Genomic DNA, 18,229 nt, shown 5'->3' on the forward strand with positions numbered 1-18,229 from the left:
ATTAATGTACCAATCAAAGTTTTGGTTTATTTAATGTAATATATGTTATTGTTATTGCAGTTGTTCTTGCCACTAATATATGTATAATTTATGCGTAACAGAACGAAAATTAGTTTTGTTTATGGAAAATAATAAAATAAAATTAGTTTTTGAAATTGGTGTTGTATAATTTTTGCTTAAAACGCAATATCGGTGTGTGTTTTAATATAAATGAAGTGAATAGTTAAGTATAAAACTCATGGAAAAAAATGGTAGTTTAGATAGGCAAAAAGAACAATAAATAATTAAGATATTGAACTCATGAGAAAATAATAATTTAGTTATGTTTTTTGCAATTAACTTTTTTATATATTACTGAAACAAATTCACATGTATTAAAATAAATTTCAATTATCCAAGTAGCTAGCTTAACCCAATGTTTAGTATTAAGACTATTTTAATAAGAATTTGTAATTCATTGTTCTTACAAATTATTCAATTGGTCATTATTTGGTTTGATCATTATATACAGAATATAATGGAATTTGTCATACTTGCACTAAATCCTTTTTGATAGTTTTTTATTCCTTCCTATGAGATTTTTGGTTTCACTTGTCATTAGGCAACAAAAGTTAAGTGTACCACCAAAGAGTAGTGGGGTAATATGACTCATTTTAATCAGAGATTTTAATTTTAAAGTTTAGAGAATGGAGAAATACCAGATATGAAGATTTAGGTTTTTTTGATTTAATTTGTTTTCCTTAGTTAGCTTCAATCTTCGATGAGTCATCATTACTTTATTTAGAAAGACGAACATTTGGGGCTAGAGAAAGTGCAATGCACCTGATGCAAATGATATTTCTTTTTTCATGCAAATAATTTTTCTTTTTAATGATATCAATCAGAATGAAGGTTCGCAAACTACAATCGACTAAGAGACAATTGAACTTTCTACGGTTAAAAGTTCTTACTTTATCACTTCTTTCCATATCAAATCCGTTTTACTTGGAAAAAGATTCCTCACGTAGGACTTTAACATAATAAGAAAATCTTCTTTATTTAATTTTTATTATGTTTATCATAGTCAATATATAATATTATTATAATAATTGAAGAAAAATTGTGAAAAAACAGGTTTATCTAAAGCAAAGTATCTTAATAAAGGACAAAAAATTCAAACAACAATTCTTATTTTTAGTATGAATTATATAGATATAAGTACACACGATACTTCATAAGATTTTTGTTTCTTTTAAATGAGATCATTTATATTTCAAGTGATCTCACATGGCTTTCATTATCTTATTTAAATCAATCTTTTACTATTTATGCATTCAACACTTGCATATCAATTTCAATGTCAACAACGACAAATAACCACATATATTTTAAAAAAACAAAATATAATATTATTCATTTCATTACATATTAAAATTAGTAAAAGGTAAAATTAAAGCCATAAATATCACAAAGTTATGTTAATCATAGATAGTGGCAACATTAGCATTACACGAGGTAAAGAGTTAACTTGCCTTCTTAAAGAGTCCAACACATCATTTTGAGAAAGTCATATGTAAGTTGTTTTATTTTGCATCCTCACAATATCAATTTTTATGACTATATTAGGATAATTTTACCATAGCTAAATCTCTAATTCGAGAATGTTAAGAAAATGTGATACCATCCTTATTTGTTTGATGATAGTGAACTCAAATAACAAGAAAGCAAAAAAGTTAAAGATAATTACTTATTTAATAGGATTCGAACCAAAACTTATAATATTATTTGAGTTTTTTTCCTTGTATCGTTGCAATTCATAAAGATCATAATTATAAATTACATAGTTTTCCCTATCAGATTTATGTTACTGAACTGTTGAAAAAGATCGAGAACATATATCAAATCATCTTTAAATTTGATAACCACATTTATTTTAGTACTTTAACTACACAATTTTATTTACCCCTAATATCTTATTTGAATTAGGAGTATCAGTGTTGGATGGAAGATTCTCTCAGACAAAACTATCCACAACTGACTTGACGGAAGAATGCCTATGTGAATATAATTTGTTGCTAGAAGAAAAAATCACAATAGCAAAATTAGCACTACATTAAGGGGTCGTTTTGTAGGCCGCATTAGAAGAAATAATCCATGTATTATGTAAGGTATTATTTAGTACTATGTTTGATAGAAATTTGGGCCTATGTATAACTAATCCATCCATGAATTAGTTATACATTCTAATGGTATTATAAGATGTATTACTAATACCTTCCGTTTGGAGGTATTAATAATACATAGGATATAATACCATGGGATAAGTCTATGTAAAGACAAAAATATCCCTCAAAACATTTTAATTATTTTGTTTATTTTCTTGATTTTATGATTTATATTTGTACTAGTAAATTTATTTAAATAAATTAGTTTACAAATTATTTAGAGAGAGTTGTTTGTTACTAATAAATCCAATACAAATCAATACAAATTTGAAATGTGAGTTATTTATTTGTATTTGATGTTTGTGATCTTAATTATATGTGTGTATATATATATATATATATATATATATTTGTGTGATTTTCTAATTATTTCTATTTTAAACAATTTAAAAAATTACATACATATTAAAACTACAACTTGTAATTTTATGTGTACTGTAGATGGTTTATTCAATCTTACCATTGTTGACTGTCTTTTCGATTTTAAGAGTAGATGGTTTATCTTTTTTAAATTAAAAAAAATGACATTTTGTGACTGATCAATTTATTAAGATGACAATTATTTATCGTCACATAATTCAAGTGAAAAATTGCAAACATGACAACAAAATTGTTCTTCTCATAGCTAGTTAGAAGGTTATAAAAAATAATATTGTCTGGCAATTATCTATCTTGACCCAATTACATAATAATTTAAGGGTATAATCGGAAAGAAGCTTTTTATAGAGTTTTAATCCAAACACAAGATGAGATGGGAAAAAATGAACCAAACACTTGATAAAAATAAACTCTGCATTACTAATCTCCGCATTACAAATTCCTGCATTTCTATTCTATGTGTTATTAATCTTTGTACCAAACGACCCTAAGTACATAACTCACATACCTTTCTAAATAGGTCAATACATTATTTTGAGAATGTTACTTGTCTGTTGCTTGGATATTACATCCTCACAATTTCAATTCTTTTGTGACCATTAAGTCTTCCTATGACTAAATTTTTGATTTGTGAATGTAGGAAAAATGTGATGTTGGGTTTCTGTTCTAATTGAGTATTTATAGCGACAAAATCATCATATTATTTGATGAAAATGAACCCAAACAATAACAATATACCCAGTGGAATTTCATAGGTGGATTTTGGAAAGGATAAAGTGTACAAAGATCATACCCCTACCTTGTGCAGGTAAGGAGACTATTACTGGAGGACCCTCAACTTGAGTATAACATATGAAACTAATAAAAAGAAAAACGACCATGCAGAAACAAAGCAACTGATCAGAAAACAATAGCAACCACAAAATAATGTGATAACCTAAACACAATAAACAACAAATAATAATGGACTAAAAAAACAAAACACTATAAGAAAGCGACTAAACCCCTCAAAAATCAAGACAACACTCCATACCTACTAACCTTCTACCCTAATACGCGACATCTAATCCTCCTATCTAATGTCATTTCCTTGATAATCTTGAGTTGCGCCACATTTTGTTTAATCACCTCTACTGAATACATTTTTGTTCTATCTCTACCTCTTTTTATACTCGCGATATCCAGTCCGTCACACCTCTTCATTGGGATATTTGCACATCATCTCCTTACATGTCCAAACCATCTTAGTTTTTCTTCCCTCATCTTGTACACTATGGATGCCACTCCCACCTTGTCACATATATTTTATTTCCTAACTTATCACTCACAATGTGCCTACACATCTATCTCAACATCCTCATTTATGCAATTTGCATCTTCTGCACATGAGAGTTCTTGACTGACCAATACTCCGCACCACACAACAACGCCGATCGAACCACTACTTTGTCGACTTTATATAACTTACTTTTAAGTTTAGGCAATATACAAGACTCCAAGGGGTAAGAATTCACTTCATCGTGACACAAATACGACGAGTTACATCATCGTTGATGTCTCCACTTTCCTAAATTACCGATCCAAGATACTTAAAACTATCTCTCTTAAGGGATAGCTTGAGTGTCAAGCCTCACTTTCACGTCAGTCTCATGCACTGTATCACTGAATTCACACTACAAATATTTCATTTGGTCCTGCTCAATCTGAACCCTTTAGATTCAAAAGTTTGTCTCCACACATCCAACTTAGCATTAACTTTATCGCGTGTCTCATTAATAGTATTATGTCATCACAAATAACATATATCATGATACCTCATCCTGGATACACCACGCCATTTCGTCCCATCACTTAGAAAAATAAGAACATACTAAGAAGTGATCCTTGGTGTAACCCCATGTCAACTGGGAAGTGCTAGAACGCTTGGAAGTATCCTCCCATCGTTCTAACTTGAGTCTTGCCTCCATTATACATGTTTTTATTGCCCTAATGTAAGCTACTGATATCAATAGACATTATATGCAAGTCCTTTTTTTTTATATATATTTTCCATCAGTATCCTCACCAAATGAATGACTTATGTAGTCTATCGCTCTGGTATGAAATCAAATTGGTTCTAATAAATGGACACATATCTTGTCATGCCCCAAGCCTACACCCTGAGAGGGACTAACACTCAAGAACCATTGTTGGCCCCAAGTGAACCCTTGGCCTCGCTTAACTCTTAGTGGAAGACTTAACTCATGATAGAAATACTAAAAAGTAAATTAAACTTGCTCAATAGAAAACTTAGAATGTATTAAATAACATTCAAATTAGCCAAAGTGGCAACTCAAGATTCAACATAAGCCAATAACAAGAAAGTGACAAATGAACTAACTAACTGTCTATGAATCCTCTAATAACTGAGATGGATGTCGGGACATGACCCACGACATCCTAATGAACTAGAATACTGAAAAGCAATAAAGAGGGATCCTCCGGAAACAAGGAGGCTCACTAACAAACTCTGAAGCTCAACCAGATTCAACGATACACTGGATGCTGATCCTGGTTACCTGTATCTGCATCATAACAACGAAGCAGGCCAAATGGCGTCAGTACATTGAATGTACGAGCATACGATGAGAATTCTAAAACAAGACATAAGCTTGAAAACAGAACTGAAAGAACGAACCTGGTCTCAACTCAACTCAAATTTCAATACAAAGCAATAATATAAATGCAATATAAAGAAAAACTTTTAAAACATGGATAACAACTCTGTGTATTTAGAAATTGTAACACCCCAGAAAAAAATTTCGAACTAAGACTCGAAATGTTCTTCGTAGTGTGTGACATTTTACCAAGAAATTAAAAATTTCTTAAGTGTTAAGGTCACTAGATATAGCACCTTGAGTTCCAAAAAGAATTAAATTGGAAATAGCAAAATCCCAAATTTTGCAAGTTATGCTTAAGTTATGAGTTTTGGGTCAACTTGAAATGATCATTACTCCTAGCACAGAATGAGTTAGATGTGCTACAAGATACCGTAGGAAAGACCTTTGAATTATCTTTCCAATGCTCCCAAGTTTGCTAAGTTTCGAGGTCGGATGAGTGAGATATGGCGTTTTGAAGTTAAGCTGTCCAATTAAGGAAAGTTAGCCGAAAATAGTAATGGGTTTTTTGGTCCTTTCCTTACCAAATCAGATTTGATTCGTTTTTAGTAATATTTTATGGGTCTAATATGATTAGGTTCATTTTTATAATCCTAATATACACCTAGGGTTTTAGTTGAGAGTTCAAGAAGAGAAAAGAAGAGAGAAGAGGAGAAAAGAGGAAAGGATGAAGGCGTTCGTTGACGTTCTTGAGTTTAGTTGCGGATTTTCGCCATGGGTTTGATCCCTAAGAGGTATGTAAGCTTACATAGTGTTGGGTTCTTTCACCCACATGCCAATCATGATTTATTCAGCGTAATTTCGTTCTTGAAATTTAAGGATTTAAGTTTTTGATGAGTTCTTGAAATTTCATTAAGTTTTGATGTAAGATTCTACTTGGGTCAATTTCAAACGATCATATCTCTTAGAATATAAAGAGTTACGTGAGCCATAACTATCCAATTAAAGGTATTTGAATCTACTTTTCAATGCCACCAATTTCACGTCAATCCAATTTCTGAGCAAAAAGTTATGACTATTTTAGTAACCTATATAGTGCTGTTACGAATTAGCCGACGGGAAAATATTAAAAAGAGTCGTTTTTGTCTTTTTACCTCCAAGAAAACCATAAAAGAATTTCTTGACTAATAAAAGGCTCAAAACAATTAGATTTTCATCTTCACTAATGAAAATCATAATTCTTGGCCATAGAGATTTCAAGAAACTAATTCAAGAATCTCAAGAAATGTTTTCTTAATTGTTTACCTTCAAACTAGGGTTTCAAGGCTTCTAATCAAGTTATTCTTCAAGATTCTTAAAGATTCTTCAAGAATCTTGTTCTTCTAGGTATGTAAGGCTATCATAGTGTTGGACTAGTTCGTCCTCACACCCTACATCTACTTTCAGATCAGTAAAAGAGTAATCTAGGATACATTCCCTAGATTTGAGTATTCTTGAGATAAGTTGATTTTGAGTTCTTGAATTCATGTTCCTTCTAAAAGTTCTATTCCTAATTATTGAATAGCTATATTATTTTTGAGATCCTTCATTTCATGAACCATAACTCTTGAATTCATAATTTACATTCAAGAGAGAGTTAAAAGTAGAGTTCAAGAAAGCCTTTGAGTTCAATTGTGAATCCTTTGAGATCCATCATCGATTTGAGTTAAGTTTTGAGTAAGTAAGTATGAGAATGAGAAGATTTCTATACATGAGTTCCTTATTGATATTTTGACCGTTGAGTCAAGTTGTTCATGCCCATAACTTCCACATGAACTCCATCAGTTTAGTACTTTTGAGAGGAGTAGTATCTTCAAGTTCTAAGTTTTGAGTAATAAGTTTCTAACACATTTGCATTTATATTTCTAATCATGGGACTATTATATGTTACCTAGGGGTGTTCACGGTTTGGATAAAAACCGATCCAAACCGAAAAACCAAACCAAACCGATAAAATAAAACCGATTTTATTTGGGTTTGGTTTTAGATTTTTGAAAACCGATAGTATTTGGTTTGGTTATGGTTTTATTTGAAAAAAACCGAAGAAATAACCAAACCGAACCGATGAATTATATACATATATTTTATTAACATACATGCTTAATATATTATTTTTATAAACAATTTTAAAGATCTTATACATATTTTCATTAAAATTTCTTTATAATTTACTTATTGAAAGCAAAAATGCCCAAGATGAAACATTTATCTTATTGATTTCATGTGTATGAGTGTCTACGACAATTCTTTGTGGGACTGAAAATGTTATTGTCTCTTCCTTCTAGGCCAATATAGTGAATTTTAAAGCTTTATTGATAGTAAATTTAGTGATCGAAAGTTCAGTAATTTAAGTCATTCTAACTATTTTTCGTTTTGAAGGGATTGTTGTCCCTTTTTTCACATTTTAAATGAATTGTTTCTTTTATTTTTGTGTATTGTTAATAACCGAATAACCGAACCAAACCAAACCGAAACCGATAATCACCAAACCGATAAATGTATATTATATTTGGTTTGGTTTGGTTTTGATAATTTTAAAACCGATTAAGTTGGTTTGGTTTTGGTTTTGACCAATAACCGATCCAAACCAACCCGTGAACACCCCTAATGTTACCCATGAAGTCCTTGAGTTGAATTGTTCATGCCCATAATTTCGCATGAACCCTTAAGTCGAACAGTCTTGAGATGAGAAGTATCTTTGAGTCCTTGAGTTGAGTAGTTCATGCTCATAATTCCGCATGAACCCTATGAGTTGAGCATTATTGAAATTTGTAGTATCATTGAAGTTCTTGAATTCCAAGTATTTGAGTCTATCTATGGTTATTGAAAACCTTGCATTGAGTCGTTCAAGTCCATAATTCGGCGTGAACCATATTTTTAAGAAGTCTTTTACAAACGTTTTAACTTTGTTTTAAGACTTAAGTTTTGAGTTGAGTAAAGAGTAAAGAGTAAAGCTTGAATTTCATTTCTTCAAAAGTATATGGGGAGTTGGGGACTAAGTATTCCCAAATAGATTTAAAATGCTTTCACATTTAAATAAGAACGGAAATTGAGATTTCCAAAGAGCCTTCGGGCAAGTTTTCAAAAAAAAGTAATCGCTTTCTAAATGAAGCAAGAGAGGAATTTGAGATTTTCAAGATAGCCTTTGAGCTAAGTTTTTGAGCAATTATCTCAAATCAGCAGAAAGAAGTATATTTTTAAAACATAAGAGCTAGTATATTTTGGGAGTAATATTGAGCACCGATATGGGGGAGAGTTCAGACAACTCACAGCCCCCATAAACCATGTAGCCATCATGGGTAGAAAAATGTCATACTTTTTAGATGAATCCTTTTTGCATAGACTAGTGGATCCACTTGGTAGTTCAGGTCCTATACCTTTGGCCAGGTATAAGATGCGTTGGCAACGTGAGGTAGATCGTTGTATCATCACTATAGCTCTTATGTGATGGTTTTCGGTTAGAGAAACTCCCAAACTCCCACAGAAGTTATTCTATATTTATATACATCAGTTTATTGTATTTTTACATACATTTCAGAGTTATGTTGTATCCTTGCATACACACAGAGTTTACATCATGTTTTTAAACAATTTGTTTCTTTATATTGCACTTATTTTAAATTGCTTTATATTGAAATGAGTTCAGTCATATTGAGTTGAGTATCCAGAGTTGAGTACCTAAAGTCGAATAACAGATCTTTGAGTTGAGTAAGTTTAAGTAGTTTTGAGTATCCTTGAGTTGAGTAAGTTTGAGAAGAGGTAAGTATGTTTCCTTTTTATCAAGTTTCAAACTTATGTTTATGTTTTAGAATTCCCCTTACATGTTCGTACATTCCACGTACTGAGCCATTTGGCTTGCAGTTTCTCATAATGCAGACAGAGGTATTCAGGATCATCAACAGGAGCTTCATTGAGACATCCGAGAGTTCGAGTTAGCTATGGTGAGCCTCCTTGTTTCCAGAGGATTTTATTTAATTTTCAGTTAGTTAGGATGTCGTGGGTCTTGCCCCGACCTCCTTCTTTATCAGTTAGAGGCTATATAGATAGTCAGTATAGTTGAGAAGTTTGTATTATTCATTTTATTAAATGTTTTAAAGACTTAAATTACCTATTTTATGGTGAGTTGAATATTATTTTTATATTTAGAGTTTTTCATTTGAGTTAAAGTTTTGTATTTCAGTTTTATGAATTTTTATTCAGTTTTTAAGCTTTGTATGCTTGAATCAGTTTTCCGCTTGTAGTCAGCCAGGATGAGGGTTCGCTTGGGGACTAGCAATGGTTCTTGAGTGCCGGCCACGTCCAGAGTATAGACTTGGGTCGTGACAAAAATACAATAGTAACTTTGTGTGTATGTAAAAATACAATATAAACTCTAGGTGTATATAAAAATACAAGTAACTCTGTGAATATAATAATACAAAATATTTCTATGGGAGTTTCTCTAACCGACAACCATCACGTAAGAGCTATTGTGATGATACAACGTTTTGCCACATGCTGTCAGGGATAGAACCTGACTACTAAGTGGATTCACTAGTCTGTGCTGAAAAGCACTCAAGAATCATCTAAAAAGTATGACCCTTTTCTACCCATGGTGGCTACATGGTTTATGGGGGATGAGAGTTATCTGAACTCTCCCCCATATCGGTGCTCAATACTACTCCCAAAATATACTAGCTCATATGTTTAAAAACATAACTCTATGGTTTGGAATAATTACTCAAAACTAGCCCGAAGGCTCTCTTGGAAAATCAATGTTTCCTCTCTTGCTTAATTATGAAAACATTTACTCTATACTAAAAACTAGCTCAAAGACTCCTTTGGAATTCTCAATTTCTTCTCTTCTTTAAGTGTGAATATTTTAACTATTTGGGAATACGTAGTCCCCATATAATCTTTTGAAGAAAGGAACTTCAACCTTTACTCTTTACTTAACTCAAAACTCAAGTCTTAAAACAAAAATAAAACATTTGTAAAAGACCTTTGGAAAACTCTATGAACTTCTCTTAACTTAACTTGAATTGAATTATGGATTCAAGGCTCATGATCTCATGTTATGAATGATTTCATGTTGTTTAGCACCTTAGAGTGTAGAAATCGACTAGAGAACATAGGTACGTTTCAGGGAAAATGGTACGGAAATAAGTGGAAAAGAGTAGGGAACATGACGTCCCTAGCACTCTGAGTGGCGCGGCAAACCAGAGGTAAAATTACAGAACTGGGGATGGGGCGCACTGCCAGAGCCCATACTACAGAACACTTTGTGGGGTGCTCTGGCTGGCGCGGCGCCCCACCCATTTTCCCCAAAATTCTCTGCTTTTTCTTGCTCATTTTTCAACTCTAAACCCTCTAGATTCAATCGGTTCTTTCTCCAAACACTCAGATTCGACTACACAACCAAAATATGCAAGAATCTACTCAAAATGACATCTAATTTCATAAATCTAACTCAAGAAACTTCTCAACAACTCCAACAATCAAGAACCCAATAGAAACTTCAATACAATCCATCAAGAACTCAATTTCTATACTTCTAAGAACATAATTTCGCTGAAATAAATCATGGTTGGCGCGTGGGTGAACTAACCCAACGCTATGTGATCTCACATACCTCGTAGGGATCAACCCTTGGCGAAATCCACAAGCAAATCTTCAAGAACTTGGCGATTCTTTGCTTCTTCTTTTTTTCTCCTCTTCTTTTCTCTTCTCTCAAAACCCTAACTTATTTTTAATAGCGTAAACTGAATCCAACTAGTTTAGACCCTAACTTAATTACCAAAAACAAATTTATTTAATTGGGTAATGAAAAGACCATAATACCCTTCTAAAATCCAGTTTTGACTTTCCTTATCTAGACAACCCAACTTCAAATAGACATATCTCACCCATACAAACTCGAAACTGAGGAAACTCGGCGGCGTTAGAAAGATAATTCAAAGATCTTTTGTACGGTATCTTTTAGCACACCTAGGAATTATGGTCATTTGAAGTTTATCCAAAATTCATACTTAACTTTACTTTGTCAAACTTTCCAAATTTGATCATTTCCAAAAACGGTTTCTTTCTATTTCTAGTCCTTTCTAAAGCGGGATGTTACATATCTTCTTACCCTCAACTCCATCACCCTCTAAAAATTTTATAGTGTGACTTAGGAACCTGATGCCTCTGTAATTGTTACAGTTTTGGATATCATCCTTGTTCTTGTATAACGAGTTCACTGTACTCCACCTTCTTTCTTAGACATTTTTATCATCTTAAAAATAAAATTAAATAACCCAATCAACCACTTTAAGCTTGTCATGTCTGTGCTCTTCTAAAATTTCACTAGAATCTCGTTTGGTTTGGTTGTTCTTCGATTGTTCATCCTATTGATAACACAATTAACCTCATCAACATGTATACATATATAGTAAATAAAATCCCGATGCCTCTCAGAGTGCTCCAAATCCCCCAACATAATGTCTTTGTCTTCTTCTTCTTTCAAAATTTTGTGGAAGTATGTTTGTCGTCTTTGCGTAACGAAGTTCTTTTCAACCAACACCCTACCTTTCTCATTTTTGATGCATTTTTCTTGATCAAGTTCTCGAGCCTTCCTTTTTCTTGCCTTTGCAAGCTTGTACAATTTCTTATCTCCATTTTATCCTTTAAATTAACATACATGCATTTCAAAGCTACCATTTTTCCACGGTAACTACTAACTTATCCTCTATCTCTATCGCCTTATATATTGCCTTATTGTTTCTCCTCCTCATTCTTGGACTTCATTAATTTTACAAAAGTAATCTTCTGCGCTTTTCCTTGGACTTCTCTATTCCACCACCAATCTCCTATATGACTATCAAAATAATTGTTACGATCCAGATTGTCGTGAGTGACACTCACACTAACTCTACGGTGGGAGAACCAACTAGGAAACAGTTTTTTTAAATAATTAAAGGATTAAGTCCCCATAAACTCAATCAATAGCCAAAACTTATACAGAAATAAAACCCATAAAAAACTGAAAGTCGTAGTACTAAAACTCTAACTAGCCTTGAATGGAGATGCCACCCCAAAAACATAAAAGCATAAACCTAATATTCTAAAGTTTGTGTCTGAAAAGATGGACAAGAAAAGATAGAAGAATTTATGGAAGCTTGGAAGAGTAGCTCAGTTTCCTTCAACTGAGGTCTCGTATCAATCGTCAGAATATGTATTGTACTCAACAAGGAATGAACAAGTCTATTATCAATACACAATTATAGTGCACTGGTAGGATCACACGACTAGTTCCAAACTATGAATGTAAATGGATAAGTACAACATTGTAAACACAAACCAATTCATATAATAACAACTATGAACATACAAACTTCCGGTCACAATAACTTGAATCACCAATACTAGGAACATGTTCCACAAGATTACAATTACAAACCTGGTTCTTTCATGGAACCACGAAGACATATACGTGGTCTTCTCATGGAATCCATACACAAATTGTTAGTGTATTGGTGTGGTACCTGAGCTAATCAGTGTTAGTATTCATAACAAGTATGGTACCCGAGTTAAACGTTAGTATTCCTGTATTGGGGTAGTACCCGAGCCAATAAGTAATCACAACAACATGCACAATCACAATGAACAATAATACTTGAAACCACAAATAACAAAAACAGGTTCATTGCATGAGATCATCAACATGATGTCATTTCATATCTTTCCTTACGTTTTCCCCAACATGCATAGCACAAGTGATACTATAAAATAATATACACGAATACATACATAAATTGGAGAACATACAACCATCACCTACCTCGAATCAAGCCTCTTAAAACTCTAAAAAAAACTCAAGATTTCCCCTTGTCCAATACCTTGACTTGTTCTTGGTCTAAAATAATAAACACATGCAACAATCAATCAAAAATTACCTAATAATACCTTGATTATAGTCAAATCCTAACCCCAAACCTATTTATGATCATTCTATCAAACCCATGAATTTTCCCACCATTAAATCAAGTCAAACTCCTCCTTCAAGAGTAATGTCCTAGATTTCAAGGCTTTAGAATCAATTTAAAAGATATGAGAGTAATGAACTTATCTTTACCGACAAATTTGGTGGAAAATTGAGTATAAACTACCCTAATTCACCCCTCTCAATTTCAAGAACAATTTTGCAGAAAATAGGAGATTTTGAAACTTTTTTTCCATAAAATCCCGACTTACCTCTCTATAGCGACCCCGCTATATTCGTGTTCATCTCGCAATAGCGCCTGCAAGTGCCCGCTAAAACGATACAATAATATATTATCGTAATATATATTTGTAACTTATGAAAAGTGAAAGAAAATCGTAACAGTACAGAAAATAATATATAAACTGCTTTCGAATTTTCTCCTACACTTTATAATTTATTATAAGATTTTAAAACGATACAATAAAATTTGTTTCTTTTTTATCTAACCACCAGATATTTAAATATGATGCGATACATTATGAAATAATATGTAATAACCATCCAAACAATGTGTAAATTGAGAAGATTGTATGCACTCCATTCTGTTCTAACCAAGTATTTATAGCGGCATAATCATCATATTATTTGACAAAAAATGAACTCAAAATAACAAGAAAGTAAAAATATTTATGATGATTCCTTATTAGGCCGGATTTGAACGAAAATCATAATATTAATTAAAAAAATTTTTATGTTTAATTGTATCATTGTTAATCTGTAAAAATAGTATTTGTATATTTTCCTAATTAGATTTATGTTATTCAATTATTGAAGAAGTTTTTATTGTGTTCTTCTTTTGTGACATATGTTTTAGTAAGTTAATATGTAAATTGATGATAATTTTCTAGATAAATATTTTTTATTGCATTTATATATTTTCTAAATGTGCTCTTGTTCAATTATATATATTTCCTAATGTAGTCATGCTTAATAAAGGACCTTCCACTTATAGCTTTCACAGTATGAAAATATTTATTTGTGTTATTTGTATGTATTCTAGAGTGTTTGTAACTCGTAATATATATTTGTAACTTATGACAAGTGAAAGAAAATCGTAACAGTATAGAAAATAATATGTAAACTTCTTTCGAATTTTCTCCTACACTTTATAATTTATTATAAGATTTTAAAACGATACAATAAAATTTGTTTCTTTTTTATCTACCCACCAGATATTTAAATATGTTGCGATACATTATGAAATAATATGTAATAACCATCCAAACAATGTGTAAATTGAGAAGATTGTATGCACTCCATTCTCGCAACATAATCTATCTAACTTTGTGACTTGAACCACTTTAGTGGAACTCACCCCTACCTCTTTTGCATGGTATTTTTGTTTATGCATTAATTTGCATAAGTTGCTAACTTTTTTCATTGACATTTATTTTCTTTATCCACATCTACATGTTGAACAATTTAAATTACTTTCACATCAAATCTTTTACACAAAAAAATATATATATACACGTGAAACTTTACATTTCAAAAAATTGCTATATATTCTCGTTAATCATAACAAAGAATAATAAGAATATACAAATATCATTATAATTCATGTATGATACATACTAAAAGTTACTTTATTTTAGATACTAAATTTCATAGAATTTGCAGTAGTTTAAATTATTTTCTGTAAGACAAAAGAATATAATATTTTATTTTTTAAAAGCCAGAAAATTGTCCTTCCAATAAACAATTAGTGAAAATACAATCTTTAAAAAATATTTCAGACACTTCAAATAGAAAGTTAAAGTTGACATATTTCCTTTTATTTTGCAATTGCTATAAGGGAGAAATCTTATGCAATCAAAAGTTGAATTCATAATTTGAAAGTTTCGTCCTTAATGCTTGGAGAATTTATGTAATACCTCATAACTTTTAAGTAAAATTTTGAACCTTTCTCCTGTCACGATCTAGACCATTGTGATTGACACCCACGATAATCCTCCAGTGGGAGAACCATTACTACAACCCAACTAACCATAAAACTACACAACTAAATCAAACTAAGGCATTTAAAGTTACGGAAGCAAGTTTAAATGCTAAAGAAAGAAATAAGGAGTTCCCATAAACTCCAAACAAAAGTCTAACAACCAAAATAAATGTGGAATCATACACTTTATAATTCATTATAAATTTTTAAAATGATACAACAAAATTTGTGTCTTCTTTTATCCAATCTCTAGATATTTGAATTTGATATGATACATTATGAAACAATACGTAATAACCATTCAAACAATGTATAATTTATGAATATTGTATGCACTCATTCCCAACATCATCTATCTAATTTTGCGGCAAGAAATCAGTTAAGTGAAACTTATTCCTACCTCTTTTGCATGAAATTTTTATTTTTGCATTAATTTGTATAAGTTACTGAATTTTTTCATTCATGCTTGTTCTTTCTATCTGTAAACAACTGCGTATTGTACTATTTATATTACTTTCACATCAAATTTCTTACATCTATAATTTTTACACTTAAAAGATATATACACACAAAATTTTACACTTCAAAATATATTCTCATTAATTATATCAAAGAATAATAAAAAATATACAAATTGTGATATTTATAATTCGCGTAGTAAGCAGATTCATTTATGATACATACCAAATGTTACTTTATTTTAGATACTAAATTTCATAGAATTAGCAGTACATCAAATCATTTTTAATAAAAAAATATATAATTTTTTCTGCAGTCAGAAAAATTTCCCTTCAATAAATAATTAGTGAAATATAATATATAAAAATATTTAAAACACTTCAAATAGAAAGTAAAAGTTGACATATTTCCTTTTATTATGTATCATTGTTAATCCATAAAGATAGTAATAACAAACGGCACATTTTTCTAGTTAGATTTATGTTATTGAAAACGTTTTATTGTGTCATTCTTTTGTGACATATGTTTTAGAAATTTAAAATGTAAATTGATGATAAATTTTTAGGTAAATAATTTTTAATTATATTCATTTATTTTCTAAATTTGCTCTTGTTCAACTATGTGTATTTTCTAATATAGCCATGCTCAATAAAAGACTTTCCATTATTAGCTTTCACAATATGGAAATATTTATCGTCTAATTTATATTATTGTACAAAAAAATTTAATCACTACCATTTATAATTGTATGTTATTTATATGTCTTCTCGAACATTTGTAAACTCGTAAAACATATGAAAAAATATCATAACAATAAAAACAATCTAATTTTCTTACTAATATATATCACTAGACAATATGTTTAGTGGCTTTTTACTAACAATAAAAATGATAAAAAATCAATATGAATAAGTAGAAGTGAAGAGGTAAGTCTTACTTTACCAATCATAATAAAGTAGCATTGATTATCATATGTAGAAATAGATACACGTGATACTCTTATTCATATCCTCTTACTAGTTATTTTTTCAACACTTATACATCAATTTCTAATGACAAATTACTACATACCCCTTCCATTTCAATTTATGTATCTGATTTTGACTTGACATGAAACTTGAGAAAATAAAAAGACTTATAAATATGTGAAATGTAACAAAATGTTCTTTATTCTTGTGATTTTATACCCGACATATGAAAAGTAGAAATTAAGAGTTGACAAAAATGAAAAAAAGACATTCTTTTTAAAATGACTAAAAAAGGCAAGACAAAGAAATTGAAATGAAAGAAGTACTAAATAAAAGTCCATCCCATTCCATGATAAACATATTCAAAGGTAAACATTACAATCATAAATAGACCAAACATAATAATAAACATGACAAACTTAACTCTATAAGTGCATAATCAAGTTATTGAATTTTAAATAAAGCAAAACAAATCTATTCATGGGATCCAGATGACCCTTCATCGGGATCGGACGAAATGTTTTCCTCAACTCTTAAAGGAGCAAGGGCACTTCCAATGATTTGATATGGAAATTCAATATTACCCTCCCTAAGTTGGCTGGCTACTCTTTCAACTTCTTCATCTGCAGCTTCCAAAGCCTCACTCAATTTTGTAAGGTTAAGAAAGCCGAGTTTTTCATATGGAAGTTCATTCCTTAATGCTTGAAGAGCTTCTCCATATTTCTTTTCTCTTTTGAGTGAATTCTCCAATTTGTTTAGTTTTTTATTGATCTCATCAACATGGGCATTTTGATGAGTTACAACGATGGGGTTAGGAGCATCAGTGTCGGGGTTAGGAGAATCAGTGTCGGGGTTAGAAGCATCAGTATCTGGTTGAGGATTCTCTCCAAGAAATTTATCCACAATAAATTCGACGGAAGGATGTCCACATGAGTATATTTTGTTTCTAGAAGAAAAAATCACAACAACAACATAAGCACCACATAAAGTACATAGCTCACTTGCCTTTTTAAATAGGCCATTACGTCGTTTTGAGAACGTAACTTGTCTATTTCTTGAATTTTGCACCCTCGCGATTGTAATTCTTCTGCGGCCATTAAGTCTTCTCATGGCTAAAATTCTGAATTGAAAATGTTGGGAAAATGTGATGTTGGTTTTCTGTTCTAACTAAGTATTTATAGCGGCATAATCATCATATTATTTGACAAAAAATGAACTCAAAATAACAAGAAAGTAAAAATATTTATGATGATTCCTTATTAGGCAGGATTTGAACGAAAATCATAATATTAATTAAATTTCTTTTTATGTTTAATTGTATCATTGTTAATCTGTAAAAATAGTATTTGTATATTTTCCTAATTAGATTTATGTTATTCAATTATTGAAGAAGTTTTTATTGTGTTCTTCTTTTGTGACATATGTTTTAGTAAGTTAATATGTAAATTGATGATAATTTTCTAGATAAATATTTTTTATTGTATTTATATATTTTCTAAATGTGCTCTTGTTCAATTATATATATTTCCTAATGTAGTCATGCTTAATAAAGGACCTTCCACTTATAGCTTTCACAATATGAAAATATTTATTTGTGTTATTTGTATGTATTCTAGAGTGTTTGTAACTCGTAATATATATTT

The 18,229-nt window shown here is 30.8% G+C and overlaps 1 protein-coding gene across 1 annotated transcript; it reads right to left on the minus strand.

Moving 5' to 3' along the window:
• Nucleotides 1–17,060: 17,060 nt before the first annotated feature.
• On the minus strand, nt 17,061–17,696 carry LOC125844555 (agamous-like MADS-box protein AGL62). The gene has a single exon (XM_049523864.1). It carries the CDS (start codon nt 17,694–17,696, stop codon nt 17,061–17,063), a length of 636 nt encoding a protein of 211 aa, XP_049379821.1.
• Between the last annotated feature and the right edge of the window lie 533 nt (nt 17,697–18,229).

This window comes from Solanum stenotomum, chromosome 11, assembly GCF_019186545.1.
Source record: "Solanum stenotomum isolate F172 chromosome 11, ASM1918654v1, whole genome shotgun sequence".
NCBI classification, from domain to species: Eukaryota; Viridiplantae; Streptophyta; class Magnoliopsida; order Solanales; family Solanaceae; genus Solanum; species Solanum stenotomum.

Excerpts from the sequence above, each read along its gene's own strand:
- LOC125844555 (XM_049523864.1), bottom strand. The coding sequence starts at position 17,696 with ATGAGAAGACTTAATGGCCGCAGAAGAATTACAATCGCGAGGGTGCAA.